Consider the following 20184-nt stretch of genomic DNA (forward strand, 5'->3'; position numbering starts at 1 on the left):
AGACTTTGTAAAGGCAGTGACTTGGAAAACAGTTGATGCAGAATGACAGATAGATTTTGCAGTTTCTGTGAAAAGCTGAGCTGCTGTTGTGGGATGATCCAGAGAGAGGGAGAGGGGAATTGTCACTAGTAATGTTGGAGCCAAACCACAGTTGTCTAGGCAGATTTTTTTGGTGATGTTTCAAGAGTTTCTCACAGTTCCCTTCCCCTCAAAAACTTGCTGTTCAGAATTTTATACCAGAGTATTCTGAGGCTCTAAGTTTGAAGCTGGTCAATCGGATATACTTGTACTCCTTTAGAAAAGTCTTGTGTTCTGTTTTCCCTCTAAAAAAGCAGTAAACTGCAATTGCACAAAGATAGCACTCTTCTTAACTGCTTCAGTAGATGGCTTTTAAAAATTAGCATTTTTTAGTTTTAAATGCTTATTGCTGCTAGGATAAAAGCTTAGCAATTTCCTTGATGTATTTTCGCATTTACCTAAGGAAATCAGCAGTTACAAATTGACCCATGCTGCAGATTGAAATAATAGATGAGGAAATGTTGGGATTTATTTTTCAAGGAAATTACATTACTTGCTTTGAAGTACCTGCTATCTACTATGTAATTTATGGGATTAAAAAGTCACATGCATGATACAGTAGAATATGCTTGCTATATTTAGTCTTGCACTGAATAACTTGTTTCATTCACACAAAAAACCATATATAAATGTTGATCAAAAATCCATTTTGGAAAATGAAAGATATTTTTTCAGAAAAAATAATGTGAGTTATATGCTTATTGAAGCCAATGTTTCAGTGCCAAATGGCTTAGAATAAAAACTTGTGCTAATATATATATATATATATTCATTTTCTATGGAGTCACATTTCTGGGAATTGTTGTGGTACAACAAAAAAGTTGACTTCTACATTCTGCAAAAACTATAGCATATTCAGCTGTTTAAACATTGTTTTAGGAAGTAGATATCCTTCATAACATGTTTCTACATAACAGTATGGTCCTAAGCATGTTTACTGAGTAGTAAGTCCCATTCTATCCTAAAAGGTGCCTGGGGCTACAACATATGGATCTGTCCCACTGCCTCATAATGCAGTTTGCAAAACAGGTGGAGAACAGTGGCATCTCCACTGGATTATGAAATAGTCAGAGATGCTCATGGTCAAGGGAGAACATTATTCCTGCTTCCTCTTTTATGGTGTATCTATAGAAACAAATTTATGAGCTGGAGTGAATGCATAGGTCATAGGAAGTTGTTTTATACTGAATCAGACCATTGGTCCATCTAGCTCAGCGTTGTGTACTCTGGCTGGTAACATCTCTGTACCATATCATGCAGGAGCCTTTGCTTAGCTGCCTCTGGATGCTGGGGGTTGAACCTGGGACCTTTTGCATGCAGGGCAGATGTAGTATTACTGTGCTGCAGTCTGTGCAAATTCTGCTGTAAAACGGCAGTGGACAGAAAATAGGTATCAATAAATAGGAACTACAAGCAGGTCAGTGGCCAGATCACCATCAAGGGATATCATTAGAAGGTTAGCACCTCTTTACAGTGGCATAGCGTGGGGGGTGCAGGGGGGGCCGGCCGCACCGGGCGCAACATCTGGGGTTAGGGCAAATCCACAGGTTAGGGGGCGCAAATCCACGGGTTAGGGGGCGCAAATTACTTGCCTTGCCCCGGGTGCTGACAACCCACGCTACGCCACTGCCTCTTTAATCGCCTGCTTCAGAAGTTAGGACCCGAACCAGTTGCTTCAAGTTACAAGACAAGAGATTCTGGCTAAACACCAGGAAGAACTTTCTGACGGTAAGGGCTGTTCTACAGTGAAACAGACTCTCTCAGGAGGCTGTGGATACTCTTTCATTGGAGGTTTTTAGCAGAGGTTGTATGGCCACCTGTCATGGATGCTTTAGTTGAGATTACTGCATTAGAAGGGGCTGGACTAGATGAGACTGGGTGTTCCTTACAGTTCTAAGATTCTATGAATGTAGAACTATTTTGCATGAAGAAACCAGGAAATTGCATACTCAGTAGAGGCCGTTATACCTGAGCTTTCCTTGATTTGTCCCATCATATTTCAAAATACTTAAGTTCCAGGCACTGCATCTAGACATCTATAATTATTGAAGTAGTGATGATCATGATACTTTCACCCCATGTGTGAGGCCACAGCATATCATCCTAGCTTTGTGTTTCAGTCTAAGGTAAAGGTTCTCAAACTCTAGCGAGCCTCCTCTGGAAATGCCCTACAATACTTCAAGAGGCACTTGCATTTCATGCCCTAGGATCAATTCATCCATCTTTCTCTTTTGCCCGTGTTTTGCTCCCTTCATTTTGCTTGTTTGTGCATAATTTAGCAAGACTTGAGAACTGCATACATCTCAAACCACTAGAAGGGGAAAAATGTATTTTTCTAAGATGTATGAAGTTGGGTTTACTTGGCCTGATAATGTCATGGTGTTCATTCAGGGGATGTGAATGTCATAATACTTGTGTAATATAATAATCAGCCTTAATTGCTGTTTTAGAGTATATTCCAATTGATTGGACTGCTACACTGGATGTGTTTTGATTATCAAATATGTGTTATAGTTATGAACAAATCCTTCACGACAAAGATAAGGCTAGATGAGACATAGTAAGTAGCATACAGAAGAGTGAAGTAGAACATTTTAAATGGCACTCACAAAACATTTAACTTGAATAATCTGAAATGGGAAAAATAATCTTTCATCATACTTTTTACAGCAGACTGTAATAATATACATACTGTCGAAGCTCTTATGTCTCATGCTACTCCATTTTTTTCAGAAGTACTATTTTGGAATAAAACAGGGTAAACTCATCCTATTAACAGGAGTCCAAATTTTGATGAATCTTGTTTTATATGGTTACATTCATTTTGATTTCAAAAACAGAATTATTGTTATTGTTATTGTTATTATTAAAGAACAAAGAAGTGCTTCCACATAGTTGCTCTCTAAAGTTTTATCAAGGAGTGCTACCTCCAGGAGATTCATTTCTCTTCTTGACTGGATGCCAATTCTACAACCTCTGTACTTTATTTGCACAGCACAATTTGCTTTTGTTTCTAAGCAAGAGACAGTTGTTGGAAGTTCAAAGCAGCAGTGAGCGCACAGCGTCGGATGGACTTAACCCCCTGGGGCTTTGAAAGAAATTACATGATTCATGGTTCACTGATGTCAACAAAGTCTTTTTCTGGAGGAGGGCCACCACGATACCAACTGCATGTTCCATCACTGCGTTTGATACAGGCGTAATGCTTTGCTTGATGACCATACAGCTTCCTCTCTATCAGCCAATCTGTCCACAGGCATTCATTTGGTGTAGAGATGGAGCAGGGTACCATGTAGCAAGTAGAAATCTAAACATGGAAAAGTACATTAATATCCCATTTTTAAAAATACTTTCCCAGTGCATACAATTCCATCTACCCATATCTGCAAAGGAACTGGTACCCAAATTATTACACTGAAGTGAAATACTGTAAACCTTATGGAAAGTTCAGGGATGAGTTCATTCTCAGCCAGCATGGCCAATAGTCAGGGATAGTGAAAGTTGTAGTCTGGAGGGCCACAGATCTTTTGGCCAACCATATATATTATATATGTACAAAATGAATGCATTCCTTCAACATAGATCATAAGACAATATTGACCAACTTAATATATATTTGACTGCACATTTTGTTTCCTGTGAGATGTTACCTTCTTTTAAATATTATTAGTATGAAGAAGAGGAGGAAGAAGGAAGAAGAAGAAGAAGAAGAAGAAGAAGAAGAAGAAGAAGAAGAGGAGGAGGAGGAGGAGGAGGAGGAGGAGGAGGAATAATTAATGGGAATTGGTTAAACACAGTGAAAAGTAAAATAAAAACTTTTCAAAACATCATAAAAACATTATTTGCGCAAGTTGTTCTTATGGTCAGACTACATATTATGCTCTGTTAAAGATATGCTGCTATGACCTTATCCACACTTATTTATTGCTCAGCTCTTTCCAGGCAAAGGCTGCACTTAAAAGCTCCTTGTCTAAGTGTGTGTGGGTTAGTTTGTTTTTTACTTGGAGCTTTCGCTGTGAAAACCCGCTCTTTAGCACTCAATCGGAGCAAACATCAATTCAGATGTTCCACAAATTGCCATTTGCTCCAGTTGAGCTTTAAAGAGTGGATTTTTTCAGGGAAAGCTCCAGAGGGGGAACAAAAGGGTGCTCAGACATAGACCTTTAAAGTGTGGACAGTGCCTGGAAAGAGTGAAGGAAAAGTAAATGTGAATAAGCCCTATGTCTCCTGCTTTCCCTTCTTTCCTAGCCACAGACACCCTCCCAAAATTGATGTGTGGCTACACAAAAGGTCCCATTAGTGACAACAGGTACTTAAAAACAATAACAGCAACTAACCCTTTACTAGTCACACAGGAGGTGGGGTGGGGTGAGTTGTAACTGGGGAGAGAAGGGATAAACTTCCCAGTGTGTTGCAGTGAGGCCTCCTAAGATTGTAAAAAAAAAAAAAAAAAATCCAAGAAATTTAACTGCACATTTCACCTTAAGCTAAACATGTAGTCTGACCCTTAGAGTCATGAAGTTTGTATTGATGTTGCACATGTATCTTAAGGACAAATTTCTACATTGTGCACATGAAATACAGGAACCAGCCTTGAATGCATGCGCCATTTTTATGATAAACATATATTTTCATGTGAAACATGGCCTATTCATCTAATTCTCTCCAGCAGTATCTAGCACTGGTGAGAAAATTGTCCAGGAGATCAGATGGAAATGCAAAGAAAAGTTGTGCTAGATATGGCAGGTTAACAAGAATCACCCAAGCCAAGGCAGCTTGATGTGGGAAAGTGTAACACACAAGTGTGTATACTTTCCTTCAAGTCAGAATCCATCCCATATTAGTTTTAATGAGAAAAGGCAGGCCAAAGAAGGCTAATTTCAGGGCAGCCAACATAGGATTTTCACATGTTGTTTGATGACAACCTCCATCCCGCCGGATCACTGGCCAAGCTTGTTGGGGCTGATGGGAATTGTAGTCCCAAAAACTGCTGGCGGGCACCTTGTTGGCTGCCTGCGCTTATGAGTTCAAATACTCAAATGAAAGAGATTGCCTTGCGCAACCTTTCTTGTGCTATAGGTCTGAAAGAGCAATGATACTCCAGTGGGTAAGGTATACTTACTTTACAACCACAGCCCATTTGATATCTCTGATTTAGGCTTTTCTTTTGGGAGAAGGTAAGGTCATCCCATGGTTCAATGTAATTGCACAAATGGATAAGAACTTTACCATCATCTAAAATCTGTCCTGCATTGGGGTAAACATCAAAACACAGGATTCAGAATTGCATTCCCAACATTAAAGATACAATCCACATCAATGAAAGGTTTAGTTTTTGACTTCAGTTGCTTGTGAATGTCACCCTAAGATTTGCTGAAGCAAAAAAATTTTTTTTAACATAATGAATAAATACATGGAGCCTGCAATGAAATGTTGCTGTGTAATCCCACCACTAAATAGAATAACACTGACCCATCCTGAGTCTCCTCCAGGCTACTGTTTTTATTGTTGTCATTTATTTAATTTTCTATCCTCTCTTAGATGCCCAGGGCAGCAAACAACTAAGTACTAAATACATTTGTTTCTCTTTTCCAAATGTGGTTTTTGGAGGCCACTGTGCATACTTGGGCAGAGGGAAGAGTTTCTTACATTTTATTTTAATTTACAAACTACTGTTCTTCTGTATACTTCGCCTGCTAGAAACTACTGGGGGTTGTTTTGGGGGGGAGTGTCACATATCGCAAACAGACATAATCAGGCCAATGCAGAGCTTGTCTGAAGCCCACGGCAGGAGTCCTGTTAGAATAAAGTTATAAACTCAAACAAAAAAGCAGCCGATCTGTTAGCTGGCTTAGTCCTCCAAGGCATGGGCAAGTGTACCTGGCTGCCTCCCTCTTGCACATGCCTGGACACGGTGATAGCCACTATTGGAGGTAATGGCACAGTTCAGACTTTTTTGAGTTTTAAAATTTTATTTAGTACTGTAGTTTACAAATTTGTCTCCGTATCTGAAATGGCAAGAAGGACAACTTTTTGAATTAAAACAAGGGGTGCAATTGTAACAGAAATTTCTCTGGGTTGTATCCAATTAAATCACTGCATGTGCAGACAAGTGCAACAGAACTTCTCATCCTAAGCCTACTGCTATCTACTCAGGAGGTTGCCCCAATTAGCCCAATCTGCTGGTTGGGTGGTGGCGCAGGGGCCTCTTGGCCCAGATCCCACTAATTCTGCATGCTATTGGAAGCTAGCGCAAGGGGGCCTTTCCTACCCTCTCATCCCGCTATGGCTTCCCCAGATCCATGCTGGAGAGTCAGGAGAATTCCCATAAAAGCAGGTAGAGGGGAAGAGGGGTTCATGCTGTCTGCCAAGCAAAAATGCTTGCGCTGCTGGAACAACCACAAGAGCGCAATGTTTTAATTCCTCCCTTTGGTATCATATTACTTATGCGAGCACAGTTTTCCATAGCAGCACAGCCCAAATTTTGGCTTTATATGGGCTCCAGTATTTATAGTGTTAAATAGCATAATAAGCACTGGCCATGCTACTGTAATATATATTTTGTGTACTGCCTTGGCTTCTGTGTACTGTACCTGTAAGGAGATATTGCTTCTTGTTGTTAGCTTCTAATTTCACCCCACAGAGAGAGGAATCGAAAGGTGTGAAGACATATTGAACATCTTTCAACTGTTCAAATCCTTTGAACATCTGTATTAGGAAAAAGGAAGAAAAAAGTGTTGTGACTAAGATTTTTTGTGAGGTTACAATTGATACAGCTAGATAAGATTGTTCAGCTTTGTGGCTTGACTAGCCAGTATGTGCAAGCTCTTGTCCACAGGGTTGTCCTCTGGGACATGGGAGCCAACTCTTAGGGGCTGTGGGGGCTTTGGCCCCCACAATAAAATATTTGAGGGGACCATGCTTCCCCAAAGTTGATGGGCATTCCCATTCAAATTGTGTGCGTGTGCCACATCATGTGATCAATTATCCGGAGAAGGGCTTACCTGGGCCCCCACAATATTTTATTCACGTTGGCACTCCTGCTCTGGGAGGGCTAGGGGAGGGCTTACAGAATAGAGCAGAGTAGGAACTTCTCCCCTCTAGCTTGCCCCTCAGTTATAAATTGGAGGCTAATCAAGGCATTAGCCAAGGCTGCAGTTTAGAAATTCTACTTTGCATAGCAACAGAACCGTGAATAAACCACAACAATGTCTAACATAAATAATTTTCACACAAATATTTGCTTGATTAGCCTGACAGTTGTGTAAGGGAGTTCTAGTGTTGTATTAAACCCTGCTTTTAGTGTGAATTTCAGAAAAGTGACATATTCAGTTTTGGCCTTCCTATATGCTGAGCCTCTGTTCTTGATAGTATTATTTTAGTTTCCTATTGTCCAGTGCTCACATGGAAAGCATTCATGCAAGTTACTAGAACTACAAATTCCATCTTTTCCAACAATTGAGCCTACTGGCTGGGGATGATCAAGTTATAGTCCAAAGACATGTGGAAGCCACCATGTTGCCTACCCCTGAATGACATAATTCTTTCTTAAACAATGCACACAAAAAGCCTATGTATATTATTTTTGAAAGGAAATCATGAAATGCGCCTTCTAAATGACTTCCATCAGTAATTGTTAATGAAATGCAACTGTAAATGAGTTCCCATTATTATATTGTGTTAAGTGTTGACAACTGTAAACAGCTATAAATTCAAAATATTGCTGAAAAATATGCGTCTAAAGTTTAAATGCTGAACAGAAAGGTTTCTTTAAAAAACATAGCAACAGATCTAAATTTAGGCCAACCATCGCAACATAGCACAAGTGAATTTTATCTACCCAAATGAAGTTTACTTTTAAAAAAATTATCTAGTCTTATCTTCGCACATTTATATTTTATTACCATTTACAAGGGATGGAAACTATAAAGGAATGTCTCAGGTCTATAAATATCCTAACATGTAAGACAACTATGTCTTTACAGTACCATTTAAGTCAAAGCACAAATTTTGATCTTCCACTCAAAAGTTTATGTATCTTGATTTTTTTCCTAATAAAATGTGTTCATCCGTAGCAGCGCTCTCTACTGAACTCATCCAAGCAAATGTGATAGGTGGGTGCTTAAGTGTTTGCCAGTACAAACCATCACGAAGCACGTGTTGAAGTTAGCGCAGATATGGGAGGAATTGGTCTTGCAAATATCACAACCACAGGGCTCCTCCAGCCTCATAACTGCCCTAAATGGAATTCCCCAGATGCAATGCAGGTGGAAAAGACTTCTCTACTGCCAGCTACACAATGAAATATGTTCTATTCTGTGTTCAATGGGATTTCCCCCTAAGTTTTCTTTCTGCCACTTACAAAAGAGAAAGAAAGGATGCAGCTGGAGAACCTGCTGAAGCTGATGAAAGGTTCCTCTGGATGTGGACCCAACCTGAGTATCAAGGAACAATGCTGGATCTAAGAGCATCCTCAGACTTGCAACCCTGACCTTTCAGGTGAACCAGAATATTGGCTATACAGAACTACTCATTATCAAAATCAAATGACACCTTTACACTTATTGCTGACTTTGAAATTGGAGACAAATGTAGATTAGACAGATTCTCTTTCCATCATACATATTTTCAGAAAGCTTTGTCTGCCAAGCGTATGCATAAGAACCATCTAAACCCATGCAGTGTCCACTCTTAATGTATAATCCCATAAAGTCTGAATCAGTCATTGTAACCCTAAGATTCCTAAACCAAACAGTTGGGGAATATCTCATCCTAGGCTTCTCAAGCACCTACCAATGGTGGTATAAAATGAATCTGATACCATAGATCTATATATATAACTACTGTTGTCGATGTTCTGGTAACATCTTGTAATATGTTATATGCTGGGCTGCCTTTGAAGACTGTTCAAAAAGCAGCTGGTGCAGAATTTGGCAGCTAGCTTGTTGACTGGAGCAGGGCGGGCTGAACATATAACCCCGATTCTGGCATAGCTGCACTGGCTACCAATTAGCTTCCAAGAATCTGCAAAGCAAAGTGTTTGAATCTGTCCTGAATCTTGTTTCTAACACAAGTGCTTATAATTATGATTTTGCATTAGTTGTTTTCTAATACAAGTTCCAACACAAAAAATATTTCTCCTAAACATGGATCAGACATGATTACTTCAGAAGCTATAAAATCATGTTACAGCACAATCTTATATATGTCTGATCAGAAGTTCAATAGAATTTATGCCCAGATAAATAGTATGTGTTGCACTCTTATGTGCACATTGGAAAATGAGTATAAAACTGACCAGGAGTAGTAGTAGTATTCAGTGGCATTTAAGCATCATAATAAACAATTTTTTCATGTACCTTTATTTGTTTGATTTCATATCGAATCATTTTGTGAGTATGAAGAGGGTCTTCACTTGATGCGATCACTTTTTCACTGGAAATTTTTGCTCGAATCACTGCGAGTAAATGAAAGCAAAACAGACATTTTAGAATTTATTCACCTGTTCTTTCTGTAGTGTGACATTATTTGTACTATAAAGCACAGCTGCTGTTGTATTTAGTACAGTCTATTTCTCTCCCCCCCCCCCCCAGCTAATATGAAGATGAATGTGATTAAGACTAGAGTTCTCCTATGGTAATAATTTCACATAGCAAGTGCTTACATCTAGAATTCAACCAAATTCTGTTAATGCAGTATTGATGCTATATCAGGCTGGTTCACATGACTTCACGATGGGAATATGTGGACTCCTAAGGGGAGTTCATAGCTACATCACTCCTTCTCAGTCCTTTGTACTGCTGTCCCAAGATGAGCCAAGGTTTGGTATATTATTTAGTTCAAATTGGGAGTTCTCATGGTTAAGTTCTCTATTCACTAACCACAAGCTGTAACCCAGGTTTGCTCTTGCATTAGTTCAATATGAGTTGGTAGCAATAAGCAAACTTCTCTCCAAGTACCCTCATACTTCCACACTCTCAGTAAACTATATATATTTCAGCTTGCTGTGCAGTCCAAGCTTATGTGTGCTACCTTCCACCAGTGACCAGATGAAAATGGATGTTCTTGCCCCACCATAATAATAATAAATAATAATAATAATAATAATAATAATAATAATAATAATAATTTATTTATATCCCGCCCTCCCCAGCCGAAGCCGGACTCAGAGCGGCTAACAACAGTAAAATGATACAACATTCTAAAATCATTTCATTATAAAATTAATTCAAATCGGATTAATGGCAACCACTGGGCTAGAGTTCTGTGAGGATTGCCAAAAGAGGGAGTCAGGCTGTGCCCTGGCCAAAGACCTGGTGGAACAGCTCTGTCTTGCAGGCCCTGCGGAAAGATGTCAAGTCCCGCAGGGCCCTAGTCTCTTGTGACAGAGCGTTCCACCAGATTGGAGCCACAGCCGACAAAGCCCTGGCTCTGGTTGAGGCCAGCCTAACCTCTCTGTGGCCTGGGACCTCCAAGATGTTTTTGTTTGAAGACCGTAAGGTCCTCTGTGGGACATACCAGGAGAGGCGGTCCTGTAGGTACGAGGGTCCTAGGCCGTATAGGGCTTTAAAGGTTAAAACCAGCACCTTAAACCTGATCCTGTACTCCACCGGGAGCCAGTGAAGCTGTTATAGCACCGGGTGAATGTGATCTCGCAGCGAGGCCCCGTATGGAGTCTCGCCTTGGCATTCTGCACCCACTGGAGTGCAAAGAAACTGTTCCCAAGGTAAACAATGTATAGCATCCTTCAAATAGCATAGCAGTGCTGCTGCTCTGAAGGATGTTCATATACGGTTGTTCTTCTTCCTAGACATGTTATCCTCTGTGCCCATACAAGTTGCTGGAGCTCTTTACTAGGAAGAGATAATTCAGTCTTTCCTTCCCATGCAAGGTCTTAACACCTTAATCCTCCCTCAAACATCTCTTGCATACAGCAAAGGAGTGAAGGAAAATTGTAGTCATGTCATGTATTTAACATTAGGGGGAGTAACAGGTAGAAGATTAAGATCTCTTTCTCTCTCGCTAATTTTTCTGCAGTTTCTCTTATTTTTCATCTCCCGTGAGGATAGCATAGGTGCCATCATGTCCAACAACTTTTGTGTCCAATGAATTGGATACTAAGACCTCTTGAAAGAAATTTTGGGCTACTGATAAGAAAATATTCACAGCCCATTCCTACCTAAGTCTCAAGCCTCAGGTAGATGGTTGATCATCTACTGTTTGATGTGGATATCACCAAAAAGAGATAGATAAATGAGGGAATTCTGTAGCTATTCCTGCCTGCCTGTTCCCTGGGCCGAGGCAACAGTCTGAAAACTATTTTGCGCCTCCCTCTACTCTGCCAAACTCAGCAAAGGAGAGGTGGACCATGTCAATTCTCCCTGGTCCCCCCCCCCCCTTTCTTTGAGGATAATTTTATATAACTGAAATATGTGCATAGCTGCAGTTTTACTGATGGGTGATGCATTTTTAAAGAAACCATACTGAATGAGAAAATCCCACCTACGGGCCATAGTATTTTAAATTTTATTTTGACAGCTTTACAGTGGTACCTCTAGTTACGAACTTAATTTGCTCCGGAGGTTCGTTCTTAACCTGCAACTTCTTAACTAGAGGCGTGCTTTCGCTAATGGCGCCTCTTGCTGCCGCTGTGCTGCCAGCACACAATTTCCGTTCTCCTCCTGGGTCAAAGTTCTCAACTCGATGTAAGTCTTCCAGGTGAGCGGAGTTTGTAACCTGAAGCGTTTCTAACCTGAGGCGTTTGTAACTCGATGTACCACTGTATAAGAAAAAAATGTTGTTTTGTGTCCTGCAGTATTGCAGAAAGCCCGCTCTAGATATTTCTGTCTTGCAGTCATGAAGAAAATACAGACCCCTAAAGATTTGGTTAACCAAAATTGTAATGATGAAGTCGTTCTCCTGTGTATCAGTATGGGTTGTCTCTTCCAATTTGTGTTCAGCTGTATGCTGTTCTCTTATTTCAGCTGGAGTCAGCCATCATTAGTGTGATGAATGGTAGCCAATTTGGAAATATCAACTGTGATAATTACACAAATTAGCTACTTCGTATTCTTTCAGTGGTAAAATACTGGATCACCCAAGTTTGCTGATTAATACATCAGTAGGGTTTTTTTTTAATGAGTTCCAGAGCTTCAGAACTCATAACAAAATTGCTGGCAAGGACGCTGGGATCTTATTCATTGAGGTTCATGAGTTTGTCTATAAAAGAAATTTAAAAATGTTTCCAACATGCTTCCATAGTCCCCAAACCACACTTCCTTTGAGCAAACAAAATACAATTTGCTGTGTGGCAAATGAGGACATTTGCAAAAGCCTGTTAGTTAGCATTATGCAGCAGAAAAGGTATGTGTTAGCTCCTTCTAGCTTTATAAATCACTGCACTTAACAATGAGGTAGATGTCCTGTAGGAAGGAGCCTCAAGGCTAGCCCTACCATAAGGGAGAGTGAGGTAACCACCTCAGGCAGGAGATTTTTGAAAGGGCAGCATATTGTTAGTTTTTTAATGTATTATTGCTGTATTTATATTGCCAGAGTGTAGGGTAGACTGTTGTGGGATATTCTGCTTCAGCTGCAAAACAACAACAACAACAACTTTGCTGGCAGTATTGGGTATTATACAAATTGGCATGACCAGGCAAAGGAGCTCTGCCACTTGCTCTCTGTCTCAGGTGGCAAAATGTCTTGGGCTAGCCTTGGATTCCCTAAAGCAGGAATGTCCAGGATCTTAAGTCCAGGAGGTGGAATTTATGTATTAATACATTTCTGCTAGTATACATATTATATGGCTGCTTCTTTGTATATATTTCAATTTTTGTGTATATGGCTGTTTTAAGATGGTCTATATCTGTAATGCCTAATAAAGGTTTCGAGAAAGAAAAAAAGAAAAAGTATTAACTCCTAGCTACTTGGTGGCTATGAATTATAGAAGGGAGAACTATACTGCCACTCGTGAAAGCTGGATAATTATTCTTTAAGGGCTTTGAATTCAGTTGTGTGGCCAGCTATCCAAGCTTATGGCATAGGTTGTTGCTGCAAAGGAACTTGCTTCTCCAGTATGGGGTCATGGGGTCAAGCTGCTCCTGTTCTAAACAACAGCTCCCAGTTCCTCACAGGCTGAGCAAAAATGTCTTGAAAATATTGATTATTCCACAGGTGTCAGCTGCAGCAGCTGCTTATTATCACCATCACATTATTATTAATATTATCATCATCATTACCTCATTTTTGAGTCTAGAAATCCTCTAGGTAGTTTGCAAAACCCCCACAATATTTCAGTACAAAGCTATGGTTAGCTAAGGGTGGAGTGGGGGGGTGGTATATTACTTCCATTTGTCCTCTTGATCATAAGAGCATCAGGAGAGCCAACATCATGTACATAAAGAGCATCAATGTTGCAATTCTATTCACACTTACATGTGAGTAAGCATCACTGAACAGTGAAGTAAGCGTGCAAAGGATTGAGCTTTTGAGAGACTTTATATTATTTTTATGCAAAATTTAATTCATCAGCATGGAAGAGGGCCAGATAAAACATGAAATTCTATGAGAGCCTGTGAGGAATATCTCCAGCAGGTAGAAAGCATCCATCATCACTAACTAAGACATACGTTCTGTTTCCAGAAATATTAAGTATTTTATATAAATGGATACTTGGAAGATGCATATAACTTTTCTCTCCTTACTGTCCATTAAAAAGAATCCAGTTAGGCCTTGATAGTGGGGTGGAGGAGGTAGGGCAGTTTCTATCTGTATGGCTGCTTCTCATGGTCAGGAAGAGTTTATATTATATTGTTTGGCTGGGGCTGCCACAGTTTTCTCTTATATTGCCAACTGAAGGAGTTTCTTTTCGAAACTGGGATCACCAGGCTCTAGTCCTGTCTGTTGCTACAGCTGCTCCGCCGCTTTCAGGAATTCCCTTGTGCCGGCGATATGAATATATATTACTAATTGTTATATTGTATTTGTTGTGATAAGTCTGAAGTTCTGCTTGTATGCACTGTATGCCTTGTAATAGTGGGTACACTGTGATGAACACATTTGTTGTACTTCGTTTGCTATATATTGTAGCTTCGTATGTTGACCTGAACCCCTGTCCCCCCCCCCCCATTTGTGTAGATTCTCACACAGTGGGTTCCTTATTTTTTGTGCTTACTGATTTCTTTTACACATTTACCTGAATTCTGGAATCTCTCCTAAAATATACTTTGAGCAATGATGGTTCTTGCCACAAATACAGTGCTCAATATTTGTAATTTTCAGTAGGTAGGCTCCATTTCTTTCAATAACTCTTAAAAGTCTAATTTACTTCCTAGCAGAATCAAGTTTGAGGTAAGATGTAGGAAGTAAAAAATAATGCTCATGTTCTGAAAAGTAATTATTACTTTGAAGCTAGTTTGTCAAGTTTGTCAAGTAAGGTCACATATAAAGGTACTGTAGATAACATAAGTGTCTACTGTGTGCCCAATATAGAATTTTTGCTGCCATATACTGAAACAAACGTACGTTTAAGAATCATGCACTTGTTTTCTGCCACCATCCCACATGATATTTCTCAATTCCAGCACACCAGTTTATTTCTTCCAAGTTACTTGGGCCTACTTAGTAGTAGCTATGAATGTTTCGAAACTAGGCATCGCTTGAAGAAACAAAAGCAGCAAAACCACTAATCACACAGACAAATGCAACAATGAAATTGCTTCTTGTTTCATCTTGGGAATGGTAAGGGTTCTGAATTAGCCAAAGGTCACCCATGTATACCGTCTCTTGATTTAACCAGTGCCTGGGGTACCCTCCTTCATTCACATATAATTTTCAAAGGAGAAAAATTAATAAAAAGGAAGAGAAACGGAACGGCAAAAAAAGATAGGAACAGCTGAAGCATTAACACAATTTTCATATACCTTTAGTATAACAATTTTTTCTTTTCTTCTTTTTATATTGATTTACTATGTGCTGTGAGATTCCCTGTTCTTCTTTTTATATTGATTTACTATGTGCTGTGAGATTCCCTGAACATCCGAATGGATAAAGAAACTGCAAACTGAACATTAAAATACCACATAATAGAGTAGTGTAAACTAGTATATAAAGCAGCTTTATATTATAAATATAAACAAATTAAACTGACATAACCAATGAATACTCATTTGAAAAGATCAAATCAAACTGCGTATAACTAAGCCTAACACATTTTGACCATTCTTCAGTGGTCTGTATGTACAATAGGTAATGTATACAAATATGTATATGTTTCTGACCTCTGAGATGGCTGACGTAAGCAAAGCAAATGCATTGGAAGGGCAAGATAAAAGTTTTATAAAGTAGTCAATAAAGAAGTTAACAGTTATTACTAACTTAACTAGAACTAAAAATAGTAAAGAACTTTCAAAGAAGTGAAAGTCTGGTGCTAAGAATTTATCATATTTAGATGCTATTCTGCATTCACAGACTTACTACCATTTTTCATGTTTTCGTAATCATTCTCTAATTTTTCATGCTCTGTAAAAAGGATGTTCAGACTATGGAAGTGATATTTCTGAATTTTTACAACCCACAACTCTTGCAAAGTAGAGCTACACAAGAGCAGTCATATGATCACTTCCATCCCTCATAGTATATCAACCGGTGCTCCTTCAGTAGTTATAATGTCTTAAGAGAATTCTACAAATATCAACCTCTATCATGCTTCCTTCTCATGTTTGATTTGGAAAAGGGGGCAGCAGGCATAGGCAGTGGTAGAACTACATTTGGGGGGCCCTGAAGTTTGAGCTGTTGTGGGGACTCCTTTGCAACCAGCAGTGAGATATGGGTAACCACTATTATCTTCTTCAGTGGGGTTGTTCCATGATAGATCACCACAGTTTTAAAAATTAACTACTATATCTCAGATTTTGATTAAAATTGCTATACTGGATTATCCCACAAGTCACTGGTGTGGATAAATATTTCCTATGCCTTATAGTTTTCAAGTTATTGGTGGGGGGGCTGGTAAAAATTAGGGAGATGTTATATACATGCATGAATAAAGCCACTCCCTCCTGGATTAGAGGCCCTGAAGCTTCATTTGTTTCATGGTAGATTAGCCCCTGGGTACAGGAAACATTCACAATTCTGTGACCATACTTCAAAAGCAAGCACCTTATTCATAGGTGGCATTCTTCCATATGCTTCCTGAGCATTGGCCTCAAGTATAAATGACAATGGCTGTGAAGTGTACTTCAGAATACGGAAATATGGGTTTACAAGAAGGACCTACAACAAAATGCTGCAGCGCTTAGTGCTTCTGTTCAGCATTCCACCCCCTCCTCCTCATTTTCCTACTACCACCTCAGTCAGCATTATGTGACTACTGAGCATGCTCAATTCTCACTGGTCTGTTTTGAGTGGGTGTGCTTTGGCCCCCTTCAATTCTTTTTGCTAAATATTTTTTGAGCTTCTGAGGTTTCTTCGAGAATGTTGATACATCCCTTTTGTTTCTTAGTGGCCCCATTTTGGCTAGAATCCTGCCAGTAGTCACCAGCTGAGTTTATTATTAGTAGGTATAATAGCAAGCATAAGATCTTTCTCTATAGTCCACATTAGTCTGTAGTTATATATGCTGTATAGAAAAACTGGATGGTCTTTGCTTCCCCCAACCACCTGTCACATTAACACTCCAAAGACCTGAGTAAGTAAAGGTTCAGGAGTCCAGATTAAATATGCACCCAGTTATGTTTTTAGTTGCCCATAGAAAGCACTTCGAGAATTAAATCTGTTAAGAAGCTAAACATTCCATTTTGCTCCATTGTAGCAACTGAGATATTTGTTTACTTTTAAGTAATGCATGCACTTGGATCAAGTTAGCATTTTGCATGCTTGGTTTCCGAACCCTAGAAAAAGGTATTTGAAGAATTGTGTAGCGGGATCCTCCCCCTCTCTCACTCTTTTTATATTGATGCTTAATGTACTACTAAACACTGTCGGGTGTCAGAGTCTTCTTTCCTAGTTTCAAACTGATCATCTGTGTGAATATATTTAACATTTCAGAGAAGTGTCATGCACCAGAATTGTATCAGATGCATTTTGAGTACTGATTTCTTTAACACATTTAACAGCTGTTTAACTGAAATAACACTAGCTGGTACTTTTTCCTATACTTCACATTATTCTAGGTTGTCATGTCTGGTGTACGTAATTTAAGGAAAACATTACTTAACACAGCCAGATTAAGAAACAATTTAATTGATGGTTTTAAACAGAGTTTGTCATGGCTACAAAGATTTTCTGTCAGCACATGAAAGCAATTAATCAGTATGCAGAAGGTATTGCCTATCCCATAGAGATGCTAATTTTGTGACATTTTAGAAACTCATGTTCTACATTTACTGTTCACTCTGGATGGAAGCTAACTAGCCACAGCTCGAGCTGAAAATGAAAAGACTACAAAAGTCACATTTTCCTATCCCATTCTCTAATTGTAAAACTTTAGTTTTTTAAATATATAGATAGAATACTTAGTAATAAAACTAGGCATTTTATACTTAGACTCTATAGAGTATTTTGCAGAAATGTTCATCCATACACAATTTTAAATAGCATGTTTTGAGCATGATACATTCTCGATTTAAAATGATAAAAAGCAGATTATCTTAAAAAATAAGTGAATGTTAATATCTATTTAGAAAGCAGTGTAACAAACAGAATGCCTACAAGCCCTCCACAGAACACATATAATCACATCCTTATTATTCTACATATTAAATGTCAGAATCTAATGCTCAGAAACTCGTCATGAAGAAAACCCATAAAGGATTTCAGCCACCAATTACAACAAATCATTGCAGAGAAAACTGAAAAGCAAAAATAAACGGGAGCAACTGCTTCCAGATGCTTTTGTAATATTATTCTTGAAATCTTTTTTTGTGTGTAACCACTTCTTCAGAGTCCCAAACAACCATTATTGGATATGAGCCCCTAAAGGGTTTGCAGAGAAGTATGCCCACAGTTAATCTAGCGCCAGTTGATTTCTTACAGGCAGCATAAAAAGTGTATAGTGTTTATGACTCACCTAAAGCCGAATCGCAGATTTGCTGCTGTGGATGTGCAGGGGCACAGCTGCAAGCCTCTATAAGCTCCTGAATTCTGAGGGTTAGAAGAAGTAGCAGTGAAAATAACAAGGTACTGAGTAGAGGATTCATGCTGCTTGAAACTCCGCTTGCTGGCCAGCTTGAAGAAAATGTTCTTTCGCTCTTGAGTTTATATCTAAACTTCCTAATGACTGTCTGCTTTCTTCTTTGTGCAACCAGCAGTTCAATTTCAGCAGACTTAAAATGCTTTGCGGGGGGGGAGAGCCCTCTCAGCTCAGCCTGAACATATACTTTTGTTAACTGACTTCTAATGTCCCTGACATGAGACCCCCTTTTTTTATTGCCCTGATACTTAGTTGTAACCCCGCCTTCCTTTAAGGAAAAAGCACATCATTGGTGAAAATACTGTATGACAGGTTTGCTCTACCAAAGGAAAGATTACCTTTTTTGATTGCATCACAGTGTTGTTGTTGTGAGTCATTGTCAGGAATAATCACGAAGGCCTTCCAGAAAACACATTCTTCTTGATTTTAGGCTATTTAGAAGACTTTTTTAAAAAGAAGAAGATATAAATTAGCCTGCAATATAGCATGTCATTGTCTGTTTCTCTCGTCAAAGTAAAAATGTATGTCAAAGCCATTGCTTCCTTTCACTTTAAGGCTCAGCTTTAGTTTCATCCCCTAATCTCTCCCTGTCCCTTTTAACATTTTCTTGGAATAATGCCTCTATGCTGGTTGCACAGATGATCATTCATGAAGAGGAAATGTTACAAGCCTTGCCTGAGAGCTGTACACAGTTGGAACATGCAAACGATACCAGGAAAGGTTTGCAGTAGAACATTTTAGCTGCTATCTGGTAATGGATTTGTTTGAAGTATTGATTAACTTTTTTTTTTAAGTGCCCTAAGTCTGAATTTGTAAGAGGAGCTTCTAAATTAACACCATATTAGCAGTGACCTGAAACAGGGGCATGCAGTTTGCAAATATTTTCTGCGCCTGCTAAGTGTGCTCCCTCTTAGCTGTATGGGTGAGAGGGGCAGAGTTTGGGCTTTTTTCTTTTTTCGCTTTTTGGGGAAAGCTACAGAACAGTTCGACATATTGGGGTGGGAAAGCATTTAGCATATTGCATGAACTCCATAAGAACCACTGACTGGTGAGTCATATGAGATATAGGTGTATTATCACTGCTTTGATTGTTCTATAAAAATTCTGTTTTTTCCACATAACATTAAGAAACTGGAATCTTAATTTACACAGTTCAAGCAGCTTGTGACAATTAAAAAATATAATAATCAGCAGGTTGAAAACAATGAATTCTCAAGACAGTAGGAAGGATAGATAACTAATTTCCTAAAACAGCATGAACCTGGCTGTGAGCTTCAACTTCAGCAGTAGAGCACCAGAGTTAAAGGGCCAGTTTACTAAAGAAGCATAAAGAAGTTTTAAATTCTCTGCTGCTGCAATATGGCAAAACACTCTGTTCCTTTGAAATGTGCCCCCCCCCTTTTGTGTTGGTCAGGGAATAAACTAGGGAAACAGAATTTTGGGGGTTTTTGGCTTCTTATAGAGCCAAGGGCTTGAAAGAACCAAGCAATATATGTTTGAGATATGTTTTGGAACAAATGTATCTAGTAACCGACTTGACTAATGGCATGATTGTATCCTGCAGCTGAACTCAGCAGAATTATATGTCCACCTGCCACTGTGGCTACTGGGCAGTTTAGCAAAGATCACAGTGATCTTAGGCTAGATTGACTAGATAGAACACTGCATGCAGTCTACAACTGTTATATAGAAGGGTAATTACTCCTGAGTAATTAGCAGCTACCTTTCTTTACTGTGCAAAGTTTACCCTGTAGCAATTGGCATTACAATAATTACCTGCGGATTAATAAGGGGATCAGTTACTGCCAAACAGCTGCCTGTCAAGCTGCGAATCTTGGTGGAAAACATACTTCTAAGCAGAACGGGGGGGTTGCATTGTTACTTAACAGTATAAGCAGTGGTCAGGCTGTCAAACT

At 39.2% G+C, this 20184-nt stretch overlaps 2 protein-coding genes across 4 annotated transcripts in view; one reads left to right on the plus strand and one right to left on the minus strand.

The window, feature by feature from the left end:
- Positions 1-20184, plus strand: part of SYN2 (synapsin II) — a 151607-nt gene that overhangs the window by 80774 nt on the left and 50649 nt on the right. The gene's annotated exons all lie outside the window — the stretch shown is intronic.
- TIMP4 (TIMP metallopeptidase inhibitor 4) lies at positions 2517-18506 on the minus strand. Of its 2 annotated transcripts, none has more exons than XM_028718907.2 (5): positions 18146-18506; positions 9438-9535; positions 6672-6786; positions 5201-5325; positions 2517-3385 (listed from the first exon to the last, which is right to left on the minus strand). In XM_028718907.2, exons 1-5 carry the CDS (start codon positions 18273-18275, stop codon positions 3188-3190), a joined length of 666 nt encoding a protein of 221 aa, XP_028574740.2. In that variant the 5' UTR covers positions 18276-18506; the 3' UTR covers positions 2517-3187. The 2 variants fall into 2 exon arrangements, with proteins under 2 accessions (XP_028574740.2, XP_077780962.1); XM_077924836.1 differs by lacking the exon at positions 18146-18506 and adding an exon at positions 15000-15055.

Source organism: Podarcis muralis, chromosome 2 (genome assembly GCF_964188315.1).
Source record: "Podarcis muralis chromosome 2, rPodMur119.hap1.1, whole genome shotgun sequence".
Lineage (NCBI taxonomy): Eukaryota > Metazoa > Chordata > Lepidosauria > Squamata > Lacertidae > Podarcis > Podarcis muralis.

What these genes read in the sequence shown, in the direction of transcription:
- TIMP4 (XM_028718907.2), bottom strand. Translation starts at nt 18,275, where the DNA reads ATGAATCCTCTACTCAGTACCTTGTTATTTTCACTGCTACTTCTTCTA. An exon ending in AATCTGCGATTCGGCTTTAG is followed by an intron (nt 9,536 to 18,145) that starts GTGAGTCATAAA and finishes ATTTACTCGCAG; the next exon opens with TGATTCGAGCAAAAATTTCC. An exon ending in GAAGCAATATCTCCTTACAG is followed by an intron (nt 5,326 to 6,671) that starts GTACAGTACACA and finishes ACCCCAATGCAG; the next exon opens with GACAGATTTTAGATGATGGT.